Consider the following 24,159-nt stretch of genomic DNA (forward strand, 5'->3'; position numbering starts at 1 on the left):
ATTTGTTTCTCTAGTTATGTTGTGTTCTGTTCTATGTTCAATGTTTATTCTTTTTTTTTTTTTTAAAGAAAAGAAGATATAAAAAAAAGAAACATACAACCACTGACTGCGCCTTGAAATTCTGTCTCTAAAAACAGTGAACAGAAGCGATGAAGAAGGGCAGCCCTGGAGGAGTCAACATGGACAGGGAACAGGTCTGACAGGTCAGGGACCGTCCAGTCCCTCTCAAAGATATGGGCTCCGGAGCCCAAACTGTGGATGGAGGTGAGGCTGACACAGGCTCAGACTCTTTTACCCCCAGAGAGGTGACGTTCCATGTCCACAGAGCTGTGTCCAGATCCTCCTGCAGGTGGTGGGTCCACGGGACAACAGCTCCATGTCACTCCTTCAGGCTGTGGGGCCCCTTGCCCACATCAGGTACTGGATGGTTGGGGCCGCGGTAGCGCCAATCCGAGCCGTGTAACTGGCCTTGATAGTTTTCAATTCATAAAGCGCTTATGAACCGTCACCTAGGACCAGTTTGCCTTGGGTGACCCTACAAAGGGCATGGAGCCCCTGACAAACTAGCTTCTACGATCATTTGGGCGCTCAAACCCCTCCACCATGTTAAGGGGTAGTTCAAGGATGGGACCCTGCATCTGATTGGATCAACTTTACATCAACGAGACACTTCCTCTGCCTCTGAGCAGCAGCTAAAGCCTCTGAGCAGCAGCTAAAGCCTCTGAGCAGCAGCTAAAACCTCTGAGCAGCAGCTAAAGCCTCTGAGCAGCAGCTAAAGCCTCTGAGCAGCAGCTAAAGCCTCTGAGCAGGAGCTAAAGCCTCTGTACAGACAGCACCAGTGAAGTGACCATGTGCGGACACCTCAGGAAGTGCTCTGACATGTTTGAAAATGCCCTCAAAGAAGTGGCCAATTTTTGCAACATGATACAAACAATTCTTTTTGCTTGATTATGAAGTCAGTCCGGTGTAGGTGTAAGACTGAAATGTACAGATCATATAATATAATATAATGAATGCTTCCATTTAAGAACATTTTCCTAAAAGGATATTCAAGTGTGAAAGATGATGAGAAGCAGAGAGTGTAGTGGCAGTGTAACCTCTCATGTCCTTGTTGAAGCCCATGGAGGAGGACACGTTCTGGCTCTTCTCTTTGAGGACGTCATCATCGCTGGAGTCGTCCGGATTCAGCTTTTTCCTCCTCTTTTTCTTCTTGTGTCGTGGCGGGAGCTTCTTGGGGAAAGCGAACATGGGAAAGATGACGAGCAGCATGGCCACAGCACAGAGCAGGAAGCCACTCCACCTGCAAGAGCCACAACACAATCATCTTACACTCTAACCTTCTGTACGTCCTGTAGGGCAGGGGGCCCAACCACCCGGCTGGGGCCCAAAACTGGGCCGCGGGCCATCTGCTACTGGTCCCAGAGGTAAATGTATTCATATTTTTGTTTTATAGTCTGTTGCAATGTGTTTTACCAAGAAAATATAGAGCCAATTCATCTAATAAACAGCAAACATCAGCTATTTTAGGAGTTATAGAAGGAAAAGGCTTTTTTGTTTTTTTTGGGAGTGAATCATGACTTTAATCTGTCTTTTTACACATAAATACATACTTTCACATGGAATACCGCGCAGTCGTTTTATTGTGAGTGCAGTTTGGCTCAGATATAAGGTCAGATCATTTTTTTTTTTTTTTTTTTTTTAATTATTATTTCAAAATTTTAAAGAACAAAAAACAAAAAATGATGTACAAACATGAAAAAAACAATCAAAACACGACCAGAGGAAGAAAAACAAACCAAAAAAATGACCCAAAAGACATCCCACAAATCGATAAAAACTACAAGACAACTGAACCCACAGTCTGTCAAATGTGTCCATTTTCAATTAGAGTCTGAATGATCTCCTTTAACCCTGGAGGTCTCCTTTAACTCTGGAGGTCTCCTTTAACCTTGGAGGTCTCCTTTAACCTTGGAGGTCTCCTTTAACCTTGGAGGTCTCCTTTAACCTTGGAGGTCTCCTTTAACCCTGGAGGTCTCCTTTAACCCTGGAGGTCTCCTTTAACCCTGGAGGTCTCCTTTAACCCTGGAGGTCTCCTTTAACCCTGGAGGTCTCCTTTAACTCTGGAGGTCTCCTTTAACTCTGGAGGTCTCCTTTAACCCTGGAGGTCTCCTTTAACTCTGGAGGTCTCCTTTAACCCTGGAGGTCTCCTTTAACCCTGGAGGTCTCCTTTAACCTTGGAGGTCTCCTTTAACCCTGGAGGTCTCCTTTAACCCTGGAGGTCTCCTTTAACCCTGGAGGTCTCCTTTAACTCTGGAGGTCTCCTTTAACCTTGGAGGTCTCCTTTAACGCTGGAGGTCTCCTTTAACCCTGGAGGTCTCCTTTAATCCTGGAGGTCTCCTTTAATCCTGGAGGTCTCCTTTAACCCTGGAGGTCTCCTTTAACCCTGGAGGTCTCCTTTAACTCTGGAGGTCTCCTTTAACTCTGGAGGTCTCCTTTAACTCTGGAGGTCTCCTTTAACCCTGGAGGTCTCCTTTAACCCTGGAGGTCTCCTTTAACCTTGGAGGTCTCCTTTAACCTTGGAGGTCTCCTTTAACCTTGGAGGTCTCCTTTAACCCTGGAGGTCTCCTTTAACCCTGGAGGTCTCCTTTAACCTTGGAAGTCTCCTTTAACCTTGGAGGTCTCCTTTAACCTTGGAGGTCTCCTTTAACCTTGGAGGTCTCCTTTAACCTTGGAGGTCTCCTTTAACCTTGGAGGTCTCCTTTAACCCTGGAGGTCTCCTTTAACCCTGGAGGTCTCCTTTAACCCTGGAGGTCTCCTTTAACCCTGGAGGTCTCCTTTAACTCTGGAGGTCTCCTTTAACTCTGGAGGTCTCCTTTAACCCTGGAGGTCTCCTTTAACTCTGGAGGTCTCCTTTAACCCTGGAGGTCTCCTTTAACCCTGGAGGTCTCCTTTAACCCTGGAGGTCTCCTTTAACTCTGGAGGTCTCCTTTAACCTTGGAGGTCTCCTTTAACGCTGGAGGTCTCCTTTAACCCTGGAGGTCTCCTTTAATCCTGGAGGTCTCCTTTAACCCTGGAGGTCTCCTTTAATCCTGGAGGTCTCCTTTAACCCTGGAGGTCTCCTTTAATCCTGGAGGTCTCCTTTAATCCTGGAGGTCTCCTTTAATCCTGGAGGTCTCCTTTAACTCTGGAGGTCTCCTTTAACCCTGGAGGTCTCCTTTAACCCTGGAGGTCTCCTTTAACCCTGGAGGTCTCCTTTAACCTTGGAGGTCTCCTTTAACCCTGGAGGTCTCCTTTAACCCTGGAGGTCTCCTTTAACCTTGGAGGTCTCCTTTAACCCTGGAGGTCTCCTTTAACCCTGGAGGTCTCCTTTAACCCTGGAGGTCTCCTTTAACTCTGGAGGTCTCCTTTAACCTTGGAGGTCTCCTTTAACGCTGGAGGTCTCCTTTAACCCTGGAGGTCTCCTTTAATCCTGGAGGTCTCCTTTAACCCTGGAGGTCTCCTTTAATCCTGGAGGTCTCCTTTAACCCTGGAGGTCTCCTTTAATCCTGGAGGTCTCCTTTAATCCTGGAGGTCTCCTTTAACTCTGGAGGTCTCCTTTAACCCTGGAGGTCTCCTTTAACCCTGGAGGTCTCCTTTAACCCTGGAGGTCTCCTTTAACCTTGGAGGTCTCCTTTAACCTTGGAGGTCTCCTTTAACCTTGGAGGTCTCCTTTAACCCTGGAGGTCTCCTTTAACCCTGGAGGTCTCCTTTAACCCTGGAGGTCTCCTTTAACCTTGGAGGTCTCCTTTAACCTTGGAGGTCTCCTTTAACCTTGGAGGTCTCCTTTAACCCTGGAGGTCTCCTTTAACCCTGGAGGTCTCCTTTAACCCTGGAGGTCTCCTTTAATCCTGGAGGTCTCCTTTAACCCTGGAGGTCTCCTTTAACCCTGGAGGTCTCCTTTAACCCTGGAGGTCTCCTTTAACCCTGGAGGTCTCCTTTAACCTTGGAGGTCTCCTTTAACTCTGGAGGTCTCCTTTAACCCTGGAGGTCTCCTTTAATCCTGGAGGTCTCCTTTAACCCTGGAGGTCTCCTTTAACCCTGGAGGTCTCCTTTAACCCTGGAGGTCTCCTTTAACCCTGGAGGTCTCCTTTAACTCTGGAGGTCTCCTTTAACCCTGGAGGTCTCCTTTAACCTTGGAGGTCTCCTTTAACCCTGGAGGTCTCCTTTAACCCTGGAGGTCTCCTTTAACCCTGGAGGTCTCCTTTAACCCTGGAGGTCTCCTTTAACCCTTGCAGCCTTCAGGACACGTTCCTTCACACGATCGTTAATAAACCTCATTATCAGGCCTTGTGGTTTATCAGCTGCTGGTCTTGGTTGCCATTGGTGATGTGCTCTTTCGATTGTGATGGGAGGGGCTTCAACTCCTGAGCCATCAAGGAGCTCAGGAATAATCTTCTCCAAAAAGCTTTCTGTTTCCTTTCCTTCTTCTCCTTCTCCTGCTCACAAGCCTCCTCTCCAAATCCAGGATCTTATTTTTCATGTTATTGTTCTCTGGCCCACAGCGCCTCCGTCTGGCCCACAGCGCCTCCGTCTGGCCCACAGCGCCTCCGTCAGGCCCACAGCGCCTCCGTCTGGCCCACAGCGCCTCCGTCTGGCCCACAGCGCCTCCGTCTGGCCCACAGCGCCTCCGTCTGGCCCACAGCGCCTCCGTCTGGCCCACAGCGCCTCCGTCTGACCCACAGCGCCTCCGTCTGGCCCACAGCGCCTCCGTCAGGCCCACAGCGCCTCCGTCAGGCCCACAGCGCCTCCGTCTGGCCCACAGCGCCTCCGTCAGGCCCACAGCGCCTCCGTCTGGCCCACAGCGCCTCCGTCAGGCCCACAGCGCCTCCGTCTGGCCCACAGCGCCTCCGTCTGGCCCACAGCGCCTCCGTCAGGCCCACAGCGCCTCCGTCTGGCCCACAGCGCCTCCGTCTGGCCCACAGCGCCTCCGTCTGGCCCACAGCGCCTCCGTCTGACCCACAGCGCCTCCGTCTGGCCCACAGCGCCTCCGTCTGACCCACAGAGCCTCCGTCTGGCCCACAGCGCCTCCGTCTGGCCCACAGCGCCTCCGTCTGACCCACAGCGCCTCCGTCTGGCCCACAGCGCCTCCGTCTGACCCACAGCGCCTCCGTCTGGCCCACAGCGCCTCCGTCTGGCCCACAGCGCCTCCGTCAGGCCCACAGCGCCTCCGTCTGGCCCACAGCGCCTCCGTCTGGCCCACAGCGCCTCCGTCTGGCCCACAGCGCCTCCGTCTGGCCCACAGCGCCTCCGTCTGGCCCACAGCGCCTCCGTCTGGCCCACAGCGCCTCCGTCTGGCCCACAGCGCCTCCGTCTGGCCCACAGCGCCTCCGTCTGACCCACAGCGCCTCCGTCTGACCCACAGCGCCTCCGTCTGGCCCACAGCGCCTCCGTCTGGCCCACAGCGCCTCCGTCTGGCCCACAGCGCCTCCGTCTGACCCACAGCGCCTCCGTCTGACCCACAGCGCCTCCGTCTGGCCCACAGCGCCTCCGTCTGACCCAGAGCGCCTCCGTCTGACCCACAGCGCCTCCGTCTGACCCACAGCGCCTCCGTCTGGCCCACAGCGCCTCCGTCTGGCCCACAGCGCCTCCGTCTGGCCCACAGCGCCTCCGTCAGGCCCACAGCGCCTCCGTCAGGCCCACAGCGCCTCCTTCTGGCCCACAGCGCCTCCGTCTGGCCCACAGCGCCTCCGTCTGGCCCACAGCGCCTCCGTCTGGCCCACAGCGCCTCCGTCTGGCCCAGAGCGCCTCCGTCAGGCCCACAGCGCCTCCGTCTGACCCACAGCGCCTCCGTCTGGCCCACAGCGCCTCCGTCAGGCCCACAGCGCCTCCGTCTGACCCACAGCGCCTCCGTCTGGCCCACAGCGCCTCCGTCTGGCCCACAGCGCCTCCGTCTGGCCCACAGCGCCTCCGTCAGGCCCACAGCGCCTCCTTCTGGCCCACAGCGCCTCCGTCTGGCCCACAGCGCCTCCGTCTGGCCCACAGCGCCTCAGTCTGGCCCACAGCGCCTCCGTCTGACCCACAGCGCCTCCGTCTGGCCCACAGCGCCTCCGTCTGGCCCACAGCGCCTCCGTCTGGCCCACAGCGCCTCCGTCTGGCCCACAGCGCCTCCGTCTGGCCCACAGCGCCTCCGTCTGGCCCACAGCGCCTCCGTCAGGCCCACAGCGCCTCCTTCTGGCCCACAGCGCCTCCGTCTGGCCCACAGCGCCTCCGTCTGGCCCACAGCGCCTCAGTCTGGCCCACAGCGCCTCCGTCTGACCCACAGCGCCTCCGTCTGGCCCACAGCGCCTCCGTCTGGCCCACAGCGCCTCCGTCTGGCCCACAGCGCCTCCGTCTGGCCCACAGCGCCTCCGTCTGGCCCACAGCGCCTCCGTCAGGCCCACAGCGCCTCCTTCTGGCCCACAGCGCCTCCGTCTGGCCCACAGCGCCTCCGTCTGGCCCACAGCGCCTCAGTCTGGCCCACAGCGCCTCCGTCTGGCCCACAGCGCCTCCGTCTGGCCCACAGCGCCTCCATCTGGGCCCAGATCGTACGTATTATCTGAAACACGCTCACTCCTCCTGTAACTCAGCGGCTACAGCAGCAGAAACTGCCGCGATCATTTCCGCTAAAAAGTACAGCATATCACGATGCATTGTGGGTCTTATTTTGGGCGTCATGAGCAACAAATGATGACTCGTCTTGTTCTCTGGCCCTTCCACTGTGAGGAAGTAGTGAGAATCTCCATGTGGGGCGGCAGGACCCTCCGGCAGGGAAGGACTGCGTTTGTCCGTGTCAAGTTTGCTAGCTACGTTAGCCATGTTAGCCCTGTTAGCCCTGTTAGCCTTGTTAGCCCTGTTAGCCTTGTTAGCCCTGTTAGCCTTGTTAGCCCTGTTAGCCTTGTTAGCCCTGTTAGCTTGTAATGAAGGCTGTTTTCCAATGGGGCCGTGTTCCGTCAGCTTTGTTCACTCTTCTTCTGTTCTTCCTCTTTGGGATTAAGTGGGTCAAACGATGACTTTAAAGCCGAGTTTGGCAGCGGCGGTGGGAGGAGCGTAGGCGGTGGGAGGAGCGTAGGCGGTGGGAGGAGCGTAGGCGGTGGGAGGAGCGTAGGCGGTGGGAGGAGCGTAGGCGGTGGGAGGAGCGTAGGCGGTGGGAGGAGCGCAGGCGGTGGGAGGAGCGTAGGCGGTGGGAGGAGCGCAGGCGGTGGGAGGAGCGCAGGCGGTGGGAGGAGCGCAGGCGGTGGGAGGAGCGTAGGCGGTGGGAGGAGCGTAGGCGGTGGGAGGAGCGTAGGCGGTGGGAGGAGCGCAGGCGGTGGGAGGAGCGCAGGCGGTGGGAGGAGCGCAGGCGGTGGGAGGAGCGCAGGCGGTGGGAGGAGCGCAGGCGGTGGGAGGAGCGCAGGCGGTGGGAGGAGCGTAGGCGGTGGAGCGTTAAAAGTTTCTTTTGACCAGCATCAAAGTATTGAAAAGTAAAACATTAAAAACTGGAACCATAATAATTACATATTATAATGTAATAATAATAATAATAATAATAATAATAATAATAATAATAATAATAATAATAATAATAATAATAATAATAATAATAATAATAATAATAATAATAATAATAATAATAATAATAATAATAATAATAATAATAATAATAATAATAATAATAATAATAATAATGTATAATTAAAATGTAAAAAGAGTTTAAATAGGCGAAATCACATTTATTTTCAGTGTCATTCACAGACAGGTGCGTACTTGTGTTCCCCCTTTTCTATGAACAGGGGAACTATGCTAATACTAGTATAAGCTACTGGTTCAGGTTCCACATCCCCAATAATTATGCATAAGCGTGTGGTTTTACAGCATAAAATATAGCAGCTTATAACTAACCCTGAACATCGGTACCGGGGAACATCGGTAGTGCCCTCCAGGGCAGTCACCTGTCTGCAGTGGGACAGGGCAGTCACCTGTCTGCAGTGAATGAGACGTTTCAAAGCAGTGACGCCCTCATGTGGATCACTTTGACCTTTGACCTCTGCAGGTCAACAACGTCAGTGTCAAATATTCATGAAACAACTTCAACTCCAGCTGAAGACGAGACTGAAATCATGACCTTTGTCCCAGAAACAAAGAGAAAATGTCTCTAAAACCTACAAACCAAGTTATAAATCTGGGGGTAATAATGGACTCTGGACTAATGAACTTTAACAGCCACGGACCGGCCTCCTGCTGGTGCCAGAGTCAGGACTAAACATGGACCGGCCTCCTGCTGGTGCCAGAGTCAGGACTAAACATGGACCGGCCTCCTGCTGGTGCCAGAGTCAGGACTAAACATGGACCGGCCTCCTGCTGGTGCCAGAGTCAGGACTAAACATGGACCGGCCTCCTGCTGGTGCCAGAGTCAGGACTAAACATGGACCGGCCTCCTGCTGGTGCCAGAGTCAGGACTAAACATGGACCGGCCTCCTGCTGGTGCCAGAGTCAGGACTAAACATGGACCGGCCTCCTGCTGGTGCCAGAGTCAGGACTAAACATGGACCGGCCTCCTGCTGGTGTCAGAGTCAGGACTAAACATGGAGAATCTGTGTTTCAGTTTTATGCAGCTAAAAGAACATTCTTCCTGAAGATGTGAGACAGGTTCTACTCTGAAAATGTTCAAATCTAAGATAAAACTTAGCTTGAACTGTTTTGTGATTTCTGTCACGTCTTTTATGATTTGATGATGATGAACGAGAGGGTCGCATCCCTCCGCCTTCGGGTGGGGGACAGGTCTCTCACAGTTGTGGCGGCCTACGGGCCGAACAGCAGTGCAGAGTACCCGGCCTTCTTGGAGTCCTTGGGAGGGGTACTGGACAGTGCACCGACCGGGGATTCCGTTGTTCTACTGGGGGACTTCAACGCCCACGTGGGCAATGACAGTGACACCTGGAGAGGGGTGATCGGGAAGAACGGCTTCCCCGATCTGAACCCGAGCGGTGTTCAGTTATTGGACTTCTGTGCTAGCCACGGATTGTCCATAACGAACACCATGTTCAAGCACAAGGGTGTCCATCAGTGCACGTGGCACCAGGACACCCTAGGCCAGAGGTCAATGATCAAATTTGTTGTCGTGTCATCAGACCTCCGGCCGCGTGTCTTGGACACTCGGGTGAAGAGAGGGGCAGAGTTGTCAACCGATCACCACCTGGTGGTGAGTTGGATCCGCTGGCGGAGGAGGAAGCCGGACAGACTTGGCAGACCCAAGCGCATTGTGAGGGTCTGTTGGGAACGTCTAGTGGAGCCCTCTGTCAGTAGGGTATTCAACTCGCACCTCCGGGAGAGCTTCTCCCATGTCCCGGGGGAGGTTGGGGACATTGAGTCCGAGTGGACCATGTTCTCCGCCTCCATTGTTGATGCGGCTGCTCGGAGCTGTGGTCGCAAGGTCTCCGGTGCCTGTCGTGGCGGCAACCCCCGAACCCGGTGGTGGACACCGGAAGTAAGGGATGCCGTCAGACTGAAGAAGGAGGCCTATCAGGCCACTCTGGCTTGTAGGTCTCCGGAGGTCATCGACGGGTATCGGCAGGCCAAGCGAGCCGCGGCTCGTGCTGTCGCAGAGGCAAAAACCCGGGCCTGGGAGGAGTTCGGGGAGGCCATGGAGGAGGACTATCGGTCGGCACCAAAGAAATTCTGGCAAACCGTCCGGCGCCTCAGGAGGGGGAAGCAGTGTCTCACCAAAACCGTTTACGGTGCGGGTGGAGGCCTGCTGACCTCAACTGGGGATGTCGTCGGACGGTGGAAGGAATACTTTGAGGATCTCCTTAATCCCTCAGTCACGTCTTCCGAAGAGGAAGTAGAGACCGGGGACTCGGAGGCTGGCTCATCCATCACCCAAGCTGAAGTCACTGAGGTTGTTCGCAAACTCCTCGGTGGCAGGGCTCTGGGTGTGGATGAGATCCGCCCTGAGTACCTAAAGTATCTGGATGTTGTAGGACTGTCTTGGTTGACACGTCTCTGCAACATCGCGTGGCGTTCGGGGACCGTGCCTCTGGACTGGCAGACCGGGGTGGTGGTCCCTCTGTTCAAGAAGGGGGACCGGAGGGTGTGTTCCAACTACAGAGGGATCACACTCCTCAGCCTCCCGGGTAAGGTCTATTCCAAGGTACTGGAGAGGAGAATCCGACCGATAGTCGAACCTCGGATTCAGGAGGAGCAGAGTGGTTTTCGTCCCGGTCGTGGAACACTGGACCAGCTCTATACCCTCCATCGGGTGCTCGAGGGTTCATGGGAGTTTGCCCAACCAGTCCACATGTGCTTTGTGGATCTGGAGAAGGCTTTCGACCGTGTCCCTCGGGGTGTCCTTTGGGGGGTGCTCCGGGAGTACGGGGTCCGGGGCCCTTTGCTCAGGGCTGTCCGGTCCCTGTATGACCGGAGCAGGAGCTGTGTTCGCATTAATCGCAGTAAGTCAGACCTGTTCCCAGTGCATGTTGGACTCCGCCAGGGCTGCCCTGTGTCACCGGTTCTGTTCATAATTTTTATGGACAGAATTTCTAGGCGCAGTCAGGGGTCGGAGGGTGTGGTCAGGGGTCGGAGGGTGTCCGGTTTGGGGACCACAGGATCTCATCTCTGCTGTTTGCAGACGATGTTGTCCTGATGGCTCCATCAAACCCGGACCTGCAACATGCACTGGGACGGTTTGCAGCCGAGTGTGAAGCGGCTGGGATGAGAATCAGCACCTCCAAATCCGAGGCCATGGTTCTCGACCGGAAAAAGGTGGCTTGCCCTCTCCAGGTGGGTGGGGTGTCCTTGCCCCAAGTGGAGGAGTTCAAGTATCTCGGGGTCTTGTTCACGAGTGAGGGAAGGATGGAGCGTGAGATCGACAGGCGGATCGGTGCAGCGGCTGCAGTGATGCAGTCGCTGCATCGGACCGTTGTGGTAAAGAGGGAGCTGAGCCGAAAGGCAAAGCTCTCTATTTACCGGTCGCTCTATGTTCTGACCTCACCTATGGTCATGAGCTTTGGGTAGTGACCGAAAGAACAAGATCGCGGATACAAGCGGTCGAAATGAGTTTCCTCCGCCGTGTGGCTGGGCGCTCCCTTAGAGATAGGGTGAGGAGCTCGGCCACACGGGGGGAGCTCGGAGTAGAGCCGCTGCTCCTCCACGTCGAGAGGAGCCAGCTGAGGTGGCTCGGGCATCTGTTCCGGATGCCTCCTGGGCGCCTCCCTCGGGAGGTGTTTCAGGCATGTCCCACCGGGAAGAGGCCCCGGGGAAGACCCAGGACACGCTGGAGAGACTATGTCTCTCGGCTGGCCTGGGAACGCCTCGGGATCCCCCCGGAGGAGTTAGAGGAAGTGTCTGGGGAGAAGGAAGTCTGGGAGTCCCTGCTCAGACTGCTGCCCCCGCGACCCGGCCCCGGATAAAGCGGCAGAAGATGGATGGATGGATGGATGGATGATTTTTTTTCCTGTTGTGAAGCACTTTGAATTGCCTTGTGTATGAAATGTGCTCGACAAATACATGTGCCTTGCCTAGAGGAGAGACAGAGGAGAGACAGAGGAGAGACAGAGGAGGGACAGAGGAGGGACAGAGGAGAGACAGAGGAGAGACAGAGGAGAGACAGAGGAGGGACAGAGGAGGGACAGAGGAGAGACAGAGGAGGGACAGAGGAGAGACAGAGGAGAGACAGAGGAGAGACAGAGGAGGGACAGAGGAGGGACAGAGGAGAGACAGAAGAGGGACAGAGGAGGGACAGAGGAGGGACAGAGGAGGGACAGAGGAGAGACAGAGGAGGGACAGAGGAGGGACAGAGGAGGGACAGAGGAGAGACAGAGGAGGGACAGAGGAGGGACAGAGGAGGGACAGAGGAGAAACAGAGGAGGGAGTATCGTTCCCTTAAATCAGGGGTGTCAAACTCATTTGGGTCGCGGGCCAAACATCACGTAAAACATAAAACTATTAAAAATATAAGAAATAAATATCTTTATAAAGCCTACGGTGTTTTGAAGTAATTACTGAATCGATAAAAAAAATTACAAAACGTTTGTTCTCATAAACTGAAATGTATTTAGAAAAACAAGTGTCATTTCACCAACATGAGCTTCAGTTTATGAGCATCACAACTTCAGAGATGATCTACAGTTCTACAGAGATAAACATTTGACTTTATAACAAAATAAACTTCTCAAGATCTAAAAAAACGTTTAAATGTAACTAACATGTCCACGTCTGTAGTTCTCTGTTCACCTGAACTGACTCACCACTAAACTTCTGCTCAAAAGTGCTTCAAGTGCACTTCTCCCTCACAGCAGTGCAGCAGAGCCCCGTGGGGGAGGGGCAGCTCACACAGCAGTGCAGCAGAGCCCCGTGGGGGAGGGGCGGCCACCCGCGGCATTGTGGGACGCGTAGTTTTAGCGATAAAAACGGTTACGGATGTAACTACGGTTCTATGAATCTATTTTTTTTTTTTTTATATAAATCTGAAATGTTCGGCAGGCCAGATTAAAACGTCAGAATTGGCCCGCGGGCCAGAGTTTGACACCTATGCCTTAAAGGGTTTGTTTCATGACTCTGAAGGTCAGATTGGTTCTTACCAGTTTCCGATGAAGCGCGGGTCGCTCTGGTCGATGTGCACGTCTGTTTTGGGATCCACATAGAAGCCGATGAGCACTCCTCCCAGCAGGTACCCCGCCGCGGGCCCCAGGGCCCCCATCACATACATGAGGGCTGTGGAACACATAGACATTCTTCAGTATTCAGTATTCTTAATCTACACACAGTCATTTAAGATTTGATTGGCCAATCACTGATTGCCTTGATTGCTCTGACCGCACCCACTGGTCAGTACTTTCTTCATTCAATCAAACTCTGCAGGTTTTGACTCAAGTGCAGAGCTTCTTGTGGCCAAATGTCACTTATTTTGTGCTCGTTCCTTTTAGTTTTGATACAGCTCGAATATCACGCACACACGTCTTTGCTTAGTTTATATGTTTTGATTATTGGTCATAAGCATTTTGTGCTGAAATAAAGTATTTTTTCCGACAAGGTTTTTTGCCTTGTCATTCAAATCTTGAGATTTCCTGAGGTTTAATTCCAGTCATCAAACAGCCAACTTGGGATGGCAATTGGAAGAGTCTGGAATAGCCAATAGCCAGTTATATGTTCCATGCCTTCAATTGTAACACCGTGAATTGTTTTTGATTGTCTAACAATTTGGGCCAAAGCGAACAGGAGGAGAGACCAGGCACAGCCCTGTCTCACCCTCTGTCCAGAGTCAGTGGATCTGTCAGATGAGTGTAAAGAGCCCCAATAGTTTGTATAATGAAGTCATCTATTTGAAATGTGTTCAGCACGTTGAATAAACATGGCCAGCTACAAAAGCCTTCTTTCAAAAGCTCCCGCTGACAGAGGGCTGGTGTATCCCAGCTGATAACATACGCTCCCCTTTAAATTAGTTCACTGCATTTCCTGCATTTACCACCGTTACCATAGTAGCCAATCTTGTGATACGTGCGTCAGCCTCTCATGCAGAAGCATAGATATAATTACAACAGTCGCGCAGCTTTGGGTAGATGTGTGGGAAAGTCAGAACGAGAACAGCTGCAGGTAAAACTAACTCCGTGAACCCCTCGTTTCATGGTGTTATGAACTGGAACTAAGCCTGTTGTTCCTCAACTTGCAGAAGCCTCCACTGTATTATTCACTTGTGGCTGTGTGCGAGCATTTTGGAAGGAACTAGGTGAGTGTTTTGCCTAATGCTAACCGGCGTTAGCCGCCGCCAATGCTAATACAAACGACTTGTATGTTTTCTGGTATATATTGCCTGAATTTGATTGTGTTTAACCAGATTCTCATTCGGTGAACTCTTAAGCAAATGGCCACATTGTGATTTATGTTTGATTAGCTACTTTTCATTGTAAAATTGTTCAACATTCTGTTGTGGAAAATGTTATTAAGAACTGTCTTTTTCCTCTTGAAGTTGAACCTGAACTATCCATCCAACCATCCATTTTCTACCGCTTGTTCCCTTTCGGGGTCGCGGGTGACTGGAGCCTATCCCAGTGACTTCGGGCCTTAGGCGGGGTACACCCTGGACAGTGGCCAACTTGTCGCAGGGCCGTGAACCTGAACTAACCTAAACTAATATAAACTACTATTAGCCCACGTGTTACACTGTGCTCTGACGTACCCAACAGACCCTCACAATGTGCTTGGGTCTGCCAAGTCTGTCTTGCTTCCTTCTCCGCCAGCGGATCCAACTCACCACCAGGTGGTTGAGAGTTCTATCCTTCTCTTCACCCGAGGGTCAAAGACACGTGACCGGGGGTCAGATGATATGGCAACAAAGTTGATCATTGATCTCCTGGTGTCAGTGCCACATGCACTGATGGACACCCTTGTACTTGAACATGGTGTTGGTTATGGACAATCCGTGGCTAGCACAGCAGTCCAATAACTGAACCGCTCCTCCCAATCACCCCTCTCCAGGTGTCACTGTCGTTGCCCACATGGGCGTTGAAGTCTCCAAGAAGAACAATGTCCCCATGTCCAACACGTGGCGGCTGAGCTGAGGGGCTATAAGCCCACACCAGCCCCCCGCCTCTCCCCACGGGCAACACCAGAGAAGTGGAGCGTCCAGCCCCTCTCGAGGAGATGGTTCCAGAGCCCAAACTGTGCTGGAGGTGAGGCCGACTATATCTAGTCGATGCCGCTCAACCTCCTGCACAAGCTCAGGCTCCTCCCCCCAGCGAGGTTACGTTCCATGTCCCCAGAGTTAGTCTCTGTGTCCGGAGATCCGGTTGTCGAGGCCCCTGCCGTCGACTGCCACCCAGATGTCTCTGCACCGGCCCCTTATGCAAGGGCTACAAAAGCCCCACCACCCATCCAACCTCGCCTTTCACCTGGTATCTCCCATAGCTAGGATGGACTGGGTCTCAGCGTTGCCGGGACTTATTGTCACATTAAAAATCAAACCAACCCGGGGCCCTATGTAAAAAGAGCCCCCCCTAGTGCTATTTCTGTAGTCACATCATCACACAGATGGAAAAACAAAATGCGAGTCAGGCCCAATCTGAGAAATGTGATTCATATTCCCTGTGAAAAGATAAAGCCCAGTCTCACTGAAACTAGTCTGAAACTTGCTGTGCTAAATGTCAGATCATTATGTAACAAATCTCTCTTAATTAATAATTTTATTTCTTCTTATAATCTTGATTTTATGTTTTTAACTGAAACATGGCTTGACAAAAACACAGGAAATGTGGTTCTGATAGAATCTGCTCCACCCAACTTTAAGTTTGAATCTGAAACACGAGAAAACAAAAAAGGGGGTGGAGTCTGTGCTGTCTTTAGAGATGAAATAATGACCCGCAGGTTGTCTTTTGGGGCGTTTTCATCATTTGAGTATGTATCCTTTAAAATGGAGCTAAAACAGTCTCCATCCATTCTCTTCATTGTTTTATACAAGCCTCTCCAGCACTGACAACGTTTTATTGATGATTTTACTGAGATGCTTTCAGTCATATGCACAGACTTTGATGGTTTGGTCATTACAGGTGATTTCAATGTGCATGTTGATAATATTTGTGACAGAAACGCTAAAGAGCTTGATGCTGTCCTTGAAACCTTCAGTCTTACTCAGCATGTGAGAGGCCACACCCACAGCAGAGTGGCCCCACCCACAGCAAAGGACACACTCTAGATCTCATAATTACAAAGGGGGTAAATATTTCAAATGTTAATGTGATCGATGTTGCTCTGTCTGATCATTTCTGTGTCTTCTTTGACCTGTCTGTTTCTCCCAAACCTCCGGTTGGTCCTGCAGTTGTTCAGAGGAGAAACATAAGTGATGGCTCAGGTGCACTGTTTATGGAAATGATAAACTTCGAAAATGTCTCATGTTCTAATGTAAATGATTTGTTGAACTCTGTTACATTTAGTGTTTTGAATGTTCTGGACACCATCGCCCCTATAAAGGCTAAAATGGTTAAAAATAAGCAGAAGGCGCCGTGGAGAAATGATGATTCGGTCAGGGCACAGAAAAGGGAGTGCCGCAGGGCCGAACGGAAATGGCGCAAGTCAAAGCTCCAGGTTCAAAAAGAGATTTACAAAGAAAAGCTGAACATGTACAACATAATCTTATGTAGAACTAGGGAAAGATATTTTTCTGAAATAATTGGAAGCTGCAGTAACAACTGGCGTGTCCTGTTTGCCACAGTAACAGATGAACAAACCCTCCAGCTCAGCTGCCGTTAGAACTCATTTCCACATCCAAGTGTAATGAGTTTGCATTATTCTTTAATGACAAAGTTCAGGGCATTAAAAATGCTATAAATCCCACAATGCAAAAAATTACCCTAAAACCACCAAGACGCTTAGAGCTAACTCACTTTGCACCAGTAACTGACAAAACTGTCCATGAGATCATCACCAGTCTGAGTTCATCTACATGCTGCCTCGATGTGTTACCCACCAGATTTCTAAAGTCTGTGCTGAACAGTTTGTTAGCACCATTCACTCACATAGTTAACATGTCGCTTCAATCTGGAACATTCCCAATGTCTTTGAAAACTGCGCTCATAAAGCCTCTCCTAAAGAAGAGCAGTCTTGATGCCGCAGTACTGAGTCATGACCGGCCCATCTCTAATCTGCCATTTTGGGGCAAAGTCCTTGAAAAGGTTGTTTACCAACAGCTCAGAGATTTCCTCTTAATAAACAACTCATTTGATGTTTTTCAGTCAGGTTTTAGACCTCATCACAGCACTGAGACTGCTCTTGTCAAGGTGACAAATGACATCCGCCTGAACACTGACACGGGCAAAGCCTCAGTCTTAATTCTGTTAGATCTGATGCTGCTTTTGACACTGTTGATCATGGGATCCTCTTACAGAGACTAGAGGACTGGGTGGGCATCACTGGCACTGCCCTAAACTGGTTAAGGTCCTATCTGGAAGACAGGAAGTACTTTGTTGAAATTGGTAGCTGTGTCTCAGACCACATGACCCTGACCTGTGGAGTGCCCCAAGGGTCAGTCCTGGGTCCCCTTCTGATCAACCTCTACATGCTGCCGTTGGGTCAGTTGATACGCAGTGAAAATGTGTCCTATCACAATTATGCAGACGACACTCAGATCTATGTTTCACTGTCGCAGGTGACTATGGACCAGTAGATTCACTCTGTCACTGCATCCAACAGATCAGTTTGTGGATGCACAACAACTTTCTCCAGCTGAACTCAGACAAGACTGAAATAATCGTTTTTGGCCCACAGAAACAAAGAGAAAGTGTTAGCGGTCACCTCCAGAGTCTCGCTCTAAAACCTACAAACCAAATTAGAAATCTGGGGGTAATAATGGACTCAGACTTGAACTTTAATAGCCACGTCAAATCAATAACATCAGCAGCTTTTTACCATCTAAAAAACATTGCCAAAATCAAAAATATAGTGTAAAAACCAGATTTAGAGAGACTTATCCACGCGTTTGTCTCCAGTAGATTAGACTACTGTAACGGCCTGCTCACTGGTCTCTCCAAACGAGCTGTAAAACAGCTGCAGTACATCCAGGGAGGGGCCCTGGTGACGCCAATCCGGGCGACGTAACTGCCCTCGATTTTCTTTTCTTCATAGGGGGCTTCTGAACCGCTCTTGGCCTGACCCGTCACCTAGGACCTGTTTGCCTTGGGTGACCCTTTCGGTGACACCTTGAAGCCCCCGACAACATAGCTCCTAGGCTCATTCGGGCACTCAAACCCCTCCACCATCATAAGGTCCATGTCAAAGCTTCTCATGTGATTAACTTTTACAATCTGGTTAAAAACGTAACTTTTCCCGACGCCAACCTCCTTTTTTTGATCATTGTAGACGTTTCTTACCAGTCATTACACAAACTCACATGCCCCACGTTGACAGACTGATCTCATGCTGCTGTTCAGTTCTCTACGTTGTAAAGTTGTATTTAGTTTACCACTCTTTGTGTGTGTGTGTGTGTGTGTTTATGTGTGTGTATGTGTGTGTGTGTATGTGTGTGTGTGAGTGTGTGTGTGTGTGTTTATGTGTGTGTTCTTTCTATCTTCCAAAATAAAATAAAAATATATAAATAAAAATAAAAAAACATATTCATCTCGGGTCTATCTTGATTTTATGAAAGGCAGTGAATGACTCTAATCCTGCTTTAGGAAGTGGTCATATGAGCAGGACATTCCAGCCTAGCGCAGGTTCTGCTGGAGCTTTTCCTGATTAGAGGGATTTAAAGTCTCCGTTTTGGAAGGAGTTGAAGGAGAATGTGGAAACCCAGTGGCCTGGAGTTACCTAATGCCTGAAGCACAACTGCTCTGCTAAACAAAAGATATAATGTTATCGTTATAGCAAAAGTTATAATAGCCTATAATATATTATAATATAATATATTATTTCTCTATGTACATGGTATTATTTTATCTGTAATAAAAATAAACGAAATACAATTGATTATACATTTGTGGTTGGAAATTACTATTATGTTTGTGGGTTTATTACAGTGTTTATGGGAATTCTTCCGGTATCACAGCTTCATCCTGCTCGAGAAGAGGTGACGCTGCACCGTTTAATGCTCATGATGTGTGCGAACTGCAAACTGCAGCGTGATATGGTGTCGATGAAGCTGAACAGTGTTTTTCAGACAATACGGATGATCTACAGACACTGAAGGCCGAGATGGTAATGATGCGGGTCCAGCTGAGGACGCTGCAGACTGATTTGTGGGGATCCCAGAAGGAGAAGAATGAGATGATTCTGAGGTTTTCTCTCCCAGGGGAGACCGGGGACATTGAGTCCAAGAGGGCACATTGCCAAGCCTTGAAGTAACGGTCAATGACCGACTCAAAAATAAAGGCTCCGGACATACTGACCGACGAAAATTTTTTGGCGCGTGTCTATTGGCTCATTCACTCCGCGGCGTCAAAGCGTCCAGTTTACATTCAAAGTCTATGTGGAGGCGTGTTTTTGCGGCATGAATCCTCCGTTTTGAGCGTCGGACCCCGCTGACGGCGCTGGAGCGCAAAGCACTCGCTCTGTGCCGCTCGCAAAGTGGAGCCACGGAATGCACAAGCTCAAGGGGGAGAGGAAGAGGGAGGGAAAGAGAGAAGAGGAGACAGGTAGTTCCAAAGCGTAATCATACCTGGAAATGCTTTTTATTCTTCACAAATCTGTTTGTTGTTGGCGCGAGCCAAAGGAAAGTTTCAAGCCCCTCCCCCGAGCGTTACCATGGAGATCATCTCACTAAAAAATGATCTAATGCTTAAAAGAGCTACAATGAGGGGCCAATAAGCATACTTTTATATTATTTAATCTATTTGAGGCAATTTTATTTTTAAATGAATACGCTGTATCAAAGAGTAGGGAAGTTAATTGTTTTAAGAAAAATACAATATAAATGTTTCCTTACTTTTTTCTGATAATCGTGAATAATCATAAAATCGTGGTATTTCTCCTTATGATAATCGTGACTAAAATTAATATTTTGACATCCCTAATAACGAAACAAACAAAAGTCCCCCAAAAGCTAAAACGAGGAAATATGATAAAGCGTATGTAGCACTTGGCTTCACTGTGACTGAGGTGGAGACGAGGAAAGACCACCGGGTGAGACGAGGAAAAACCACCGTGTGAGACGAGGAAAGACCACCGTGGGAGACGAGGAAAGACCACCGTGGGAGACGAGGAAAGACCACCGTGTGAGACGAGGATAGACCACCGTGTGAGACGAGGAAAGACCACCGTGTGAGACGAGGAAAGACCACCGTGTGAGACGAGGATGGACCACCGTGTGAGACGAGGAAAGACCACCGTGTGAGACGAGGAAAGACCACCGTGGGAGACGAGGAAAGACCACCGTGTGAGACGAGGAAAGACCACCGTGTGAGACACGAGGAAAGACCACCGTGTGAGACGAGGAAAGACCACCGTGTGAGACATGGAAAGACCACCGTGTGAGACGAGGAAATAGACCACTGTGTGAGACGAGGAAATAGACCACTGTGTGAGACGAGGAAATAGACCACCGTGTGAGACAAGGAAAGACCACCGTGTTAGACGAGGATAGACCACCGTGTCCATTGTGTCTTCAAATGTCGGCAGCGACAACATGAAGCCAAATAAACTACACATCAATAAAACACACGCTTGTGACTGATTCAGAATTCATTACCAAATGATTGGCACCTGTCATGTTGACAGGGACGTAAAAATAATTATTTCAAGGCTTGCATTGCCCTAGGCAAACAAAGACCAGCTATTGATAAACCATGTTATTCCTCAGGTTTCCTAGTGGTCGTGTGAAGGAACGTGTCTTGAAGGCTGCAAATGTTAAAGGAGACCTCTAGGCTTAAAGAAGACCTCTAGGCTTAAAGGAGACCTCCAGGCTTAAAGGAGACCTCCAGGGTTGAGGGAGACCTCCAGTACAAAAGCAAGCACGTCTTCTTTGCCCCAGATATTCCATACGAGGTTCGTCAACAATAAGCAAAGTTCCACCACATCTGTGAAGAGCTCAGGAAGAGAACATTGACATTTGGGGTTTCTTTACTGGTGACTTTCAAAGGTAGAAAATACATGCTCAGAACACCAGGAGAAGCAGAGGTGCCCCTCAGAACACCAGGAGAAGTAGAGGTGCCCCTCAGAACACCAGGAGAAGTAGAGGTGCTCCTCAGAACACTAGGAGAAGCAGAGGTGCTCCTCAGAACACCAGGAGAAGCAGAGGTGCTCCTCAGAACACCAGGAGAAGCACCAGGAGAAGCAGAGTTGCTCCTCAGAAAACCAGGAGAAGCAGAGGTGCTCCTCAGAACACCAGGAGAAGCAGAGGTGCCCCTCAGAACACCAGGAGAAGTAGAGGTGCCCCTCAGAACACCAGGAGAAGTAGAGGTGCTCCTCAGAACACTAGGAGAAGCAGAGGTACTCCTCAGAACACCAGGAGAAGTAGAGGTGCTCCTCAGAACACCAGGAGAAGTAGAGGTGCCCCTCAGAACACCAGGAGAAGTAGAGGTGCTCCTCAGAACACCAGGAGAAGTAGAGGTGCCCCTCAGAACACCAGGAGAAGCAGAGGTACTCCTCAGAACACCAGGAGAAGTAGAGGTGCTCCTCAGAACACCAGGAGAAGTAGAGGTGCCCCTCAGAACACCAGGAGAAGTAGAGGTGCTCCTCAGAACACTAGGAGAAGCAGAGGTGCTCCTCAGAACACCAGGAGAAGCAGAGGTGCTCCTCAGAACACCAGGAGAAGCACCAGGAGAAGCAGAGTTGCTCCTCAGAAAACCAGGAGAAGCAGAGGTGCTCCTCAGAACACCAGGAGAAGCAGAGGTGCTCTCAGAACACCAGGAGAAGCAGAAGTGCTCCTCAGAACACCAGGAGAAGCAGAGCTGCTCCTCAGAACACCAGGAGAAGCAGAGCTGCTCCTCAGAACACCAGGAGAAGCACCAGGAGAAGCAGAGGTGCTCCTCAGAACACCAGGAGAAGCAGAGGTGCTCCTCAGAACAGCAGAAGAAGCAGAGGTGCTCCTCAGAACACCAGGAGAAGCAGAAGTGCTCCTCAGAACACCAGGAGACGCAGAGGTGCTTCTCAGAACACCAGGAGAAGCACCAGGAGAAGCAGAGGTGCTCCTCAGAACACCAGGAGAAGCAGAGGTGCTCCTCAGAACAGCAGAAGAAGCAGAGGTGCTCCTCAGAACACCAGGAGAAGCAGAGGTGCTCCTCAGAACACCAGGAGAAGCAGAGGTGCTTCTCAGAACACCAGGAGAAGCAGAGCTGCTCCTCAGAACACCAGGAGAAACAGAGGTGCTCCTCAGAACACCAGGAGAAGCAGAGGTGCTCCTCAGAGTTCAGGTTGTTGATTTGAAGAGACTGATGATAGTGACGTGATTTGTTTGTTCATGCCCCATGTTGGCTGTCTGCTTTAGTACATAAGCTTTGTGTCTACTTACATTCACTAATCAGAGTGCCAAATGTTTAAGATTGGATTTGTTGAAAAATTGAAAAATACATGTAGAGTGGGGAGGAGATTTCGGGGGCTCTACATTACCCTTTTATTTTCTACATTGTCATTTAGTCTGTTTCCTGTTTCTTTTGTTCTCGTGTTTATATATTAGGTTCGATCAGAGATCTTAAAGACACTCAAAATTATTAATGACAAAATCAATACGATCAATCCAATTACATCAGACGTTTTGCAAGTAGCAATTGACATTAATGGCATCTTAAACCCAATTAAACGATTAGAATTATATATAAAAGACATATATTTGCGAAAGACCCAATTTTGGTATAAAACTATTCAGCCCCAGCATTCACAAACAGGAGATGGATTGTTTGTGATGGTTATGAAGAGAGACATTGTTGCGTCTGAATCTGGCCCCACATGTCTGACATGTCAGACATGTCTGAGCACTGGCTCTCAGAATGCACAGTGCACTTCCACATAGGAGCCATTGTCCCGGCTACACACTCTGCCTAGGCTGCACGGGGCTTTAGGCTGCCTCGGACCATCCTTATACAGGACTAGCTCTCTCCATACTTCCCTGGGAACCCAAAAAGAACATTCAGCTAATTTTGGGAACCGAAACAGAAAAAGTCTTTAGTAAGGCCAAGGCAACTTCCCTTCCCCCACATCAGCCATATGACTGCGCCATCAACCTCCAGTCCGACGCCACACCGCCTAGAGGACGCCTGTACTCCCTGTCCGTTCCTTAGAGGGGGGCGATGGAGACATATATCAATGATGGTCTAGCGGCAGGCATTATCCGCCTCCCATCGTCTCCAAGACACTCGCATTGATTATCGTGGCTTAAATGACATCACCATCAAGAACCAGTACCCCTTGCCTCTCATCTCCTCAGCTTTCGAGCTTTCACTGAGCTTGACCTACTTAACGCCAATCACATGGTCCGGATCCGCGAGGGGGACGAGTGGAAGACTGCTTTCAACCCCCCCCCCCCCCCCCACCCCCCCACCCCCCACCCCCCACCGGTCACTACGAGTACCTGGTGATGCCTTTCGGACTCACCAACGCTCCCGCTGTCTTCCAGGCCCTGGTCAACGACGTGCTCAGGGACATGCTCAACAGGTTCGTTTTCGTTTATCTTGATGATATTCTGATCTTCTCCCGTTCCAGAGGGGAGCATGTGCATTACGTCCAGAAGGTTCTCCAACGTCTCCTGGAAAACTCCCTGTTCGTCAAGGCCGAGAAGTGTGAGTTTCAGGCCTCGTCTGTCTCCTTCCTAGGGTACATTGTAGGGAGAGGGACCGTGGAGATGGACTATGCTAAGGTTTCTGCCATCACCTCTTGGCCCGTCACTGATTCCCACAAGCAGCTTCAACGTTTCCTGGGTTTCGCCAATTCTACCGGAGGTTTATCAGGGGCTACAGTTCGGTGGCGCCCCCCCTCACAGCTCTTACCTCCTCAAAGGTGCCTTTTCGCTGGTCCAAAGCCGCCAATGACTCTTTTCAGGCCCTAAAGACAAAATTCCTCGGCCCCCTATCCTCCAGATGCCAGATGACAGTTAGTGGTCGATGTGGACTCTTCCGACCTAGAAGTGGGGGCAGTCTTATCCCAGAGAGCGGCCTCCGACCAGAAGTTGCACCCTTGCGCTTTCTATTCCCGACGTTTGACCCCGTTAGAGAGGAATTATGACATTGGGAACCGAGCGTTCCTCGCGGTCAAGTTGGCTCAAGGGGACTAAATTGCCGTTTCTGGTATGGACTAATCATAAGAACCTTGAGTACCTCCAGTGCGCTAAGAGACTGAACTCCAGTCAGGCTCGATGGGCACTCTTCCTGAGCCGCTTCAATTTTTCCCTCTCTTATTGACCGGGGTCCCGCAACGTCAAGCCCGACGCCTGTCCCGTCAGTTCTTGGGGGAAGAACCCTTTTCCCGTCTGGTGGCAACACTCACCTGGGAGATTGAGGAGGTCAGGGCCGCCACCCCAGACCAACCCGGACCCAGCGCTTGCCCGCCCAACCGTCTGTTCATCCCACCTGACCTCCGGTCGGAGGTTCTACAATGGAACCACAGCACTCAACTTACCTGCCATCCTGGGACCCAACGGACCAAGGATGTCATATAGCGCCGGTTCTGGTGGACGTCACTGGATGAGGACATTCGGGGTTTCGTCATCGCCTGCCCCACCTGCAATCAGCACAAGCCGGCTCACCATGCCCCAGC

General features: G+C 50.8%; 1 protein-coding gene across 1 annotated transcript in view; it reads right to left on the reverse strand.

Annotated features, from left to right (window-relative positions):
- LOC140356777 (solute carrier organic anion transporter family member 5A1-like) overlaps positions 1-24,159 on the reverse strand; it is an 81,631-nt gene that overhangs the window by 46,022 nt on the left and 11,450 nt on the right. The window contains exons 3-4 of the mRNA XM_072441974.1: positions 12,573-12,705; positions 1,098-1,300 (exon numbers count right to left, since the gene is read on the reverse strand). Of these exons, the coding sequence (XP_072298075.1) occupies positions 1,098-1,300; positions 12,573-12,705 (336 nt within the window). The remainder of the gene's footprint in view (positions 1-1,097; positions 1,301-12,572; positions 12,706-24,159) is intronic.

Source organism: Eucyclogobius newberryi, unplaced genomic scaffold, assembly GCF_026437365.1.
Source record: "Eucyclogobius newberryi isolate DKJ021-1_F unplaced genomic scaffold, fEucNew1.0.hap1 SCAF_12, whole genome shotgun sequence".
Classification (NCBI taxonomy): domain Eukaryota; kingdom Metazoa; phylum Chordata; class Actinopteri; order Gobiiformes; family Gobiidae; genus Eucyclogobius; species Eucyclogobius newberryi.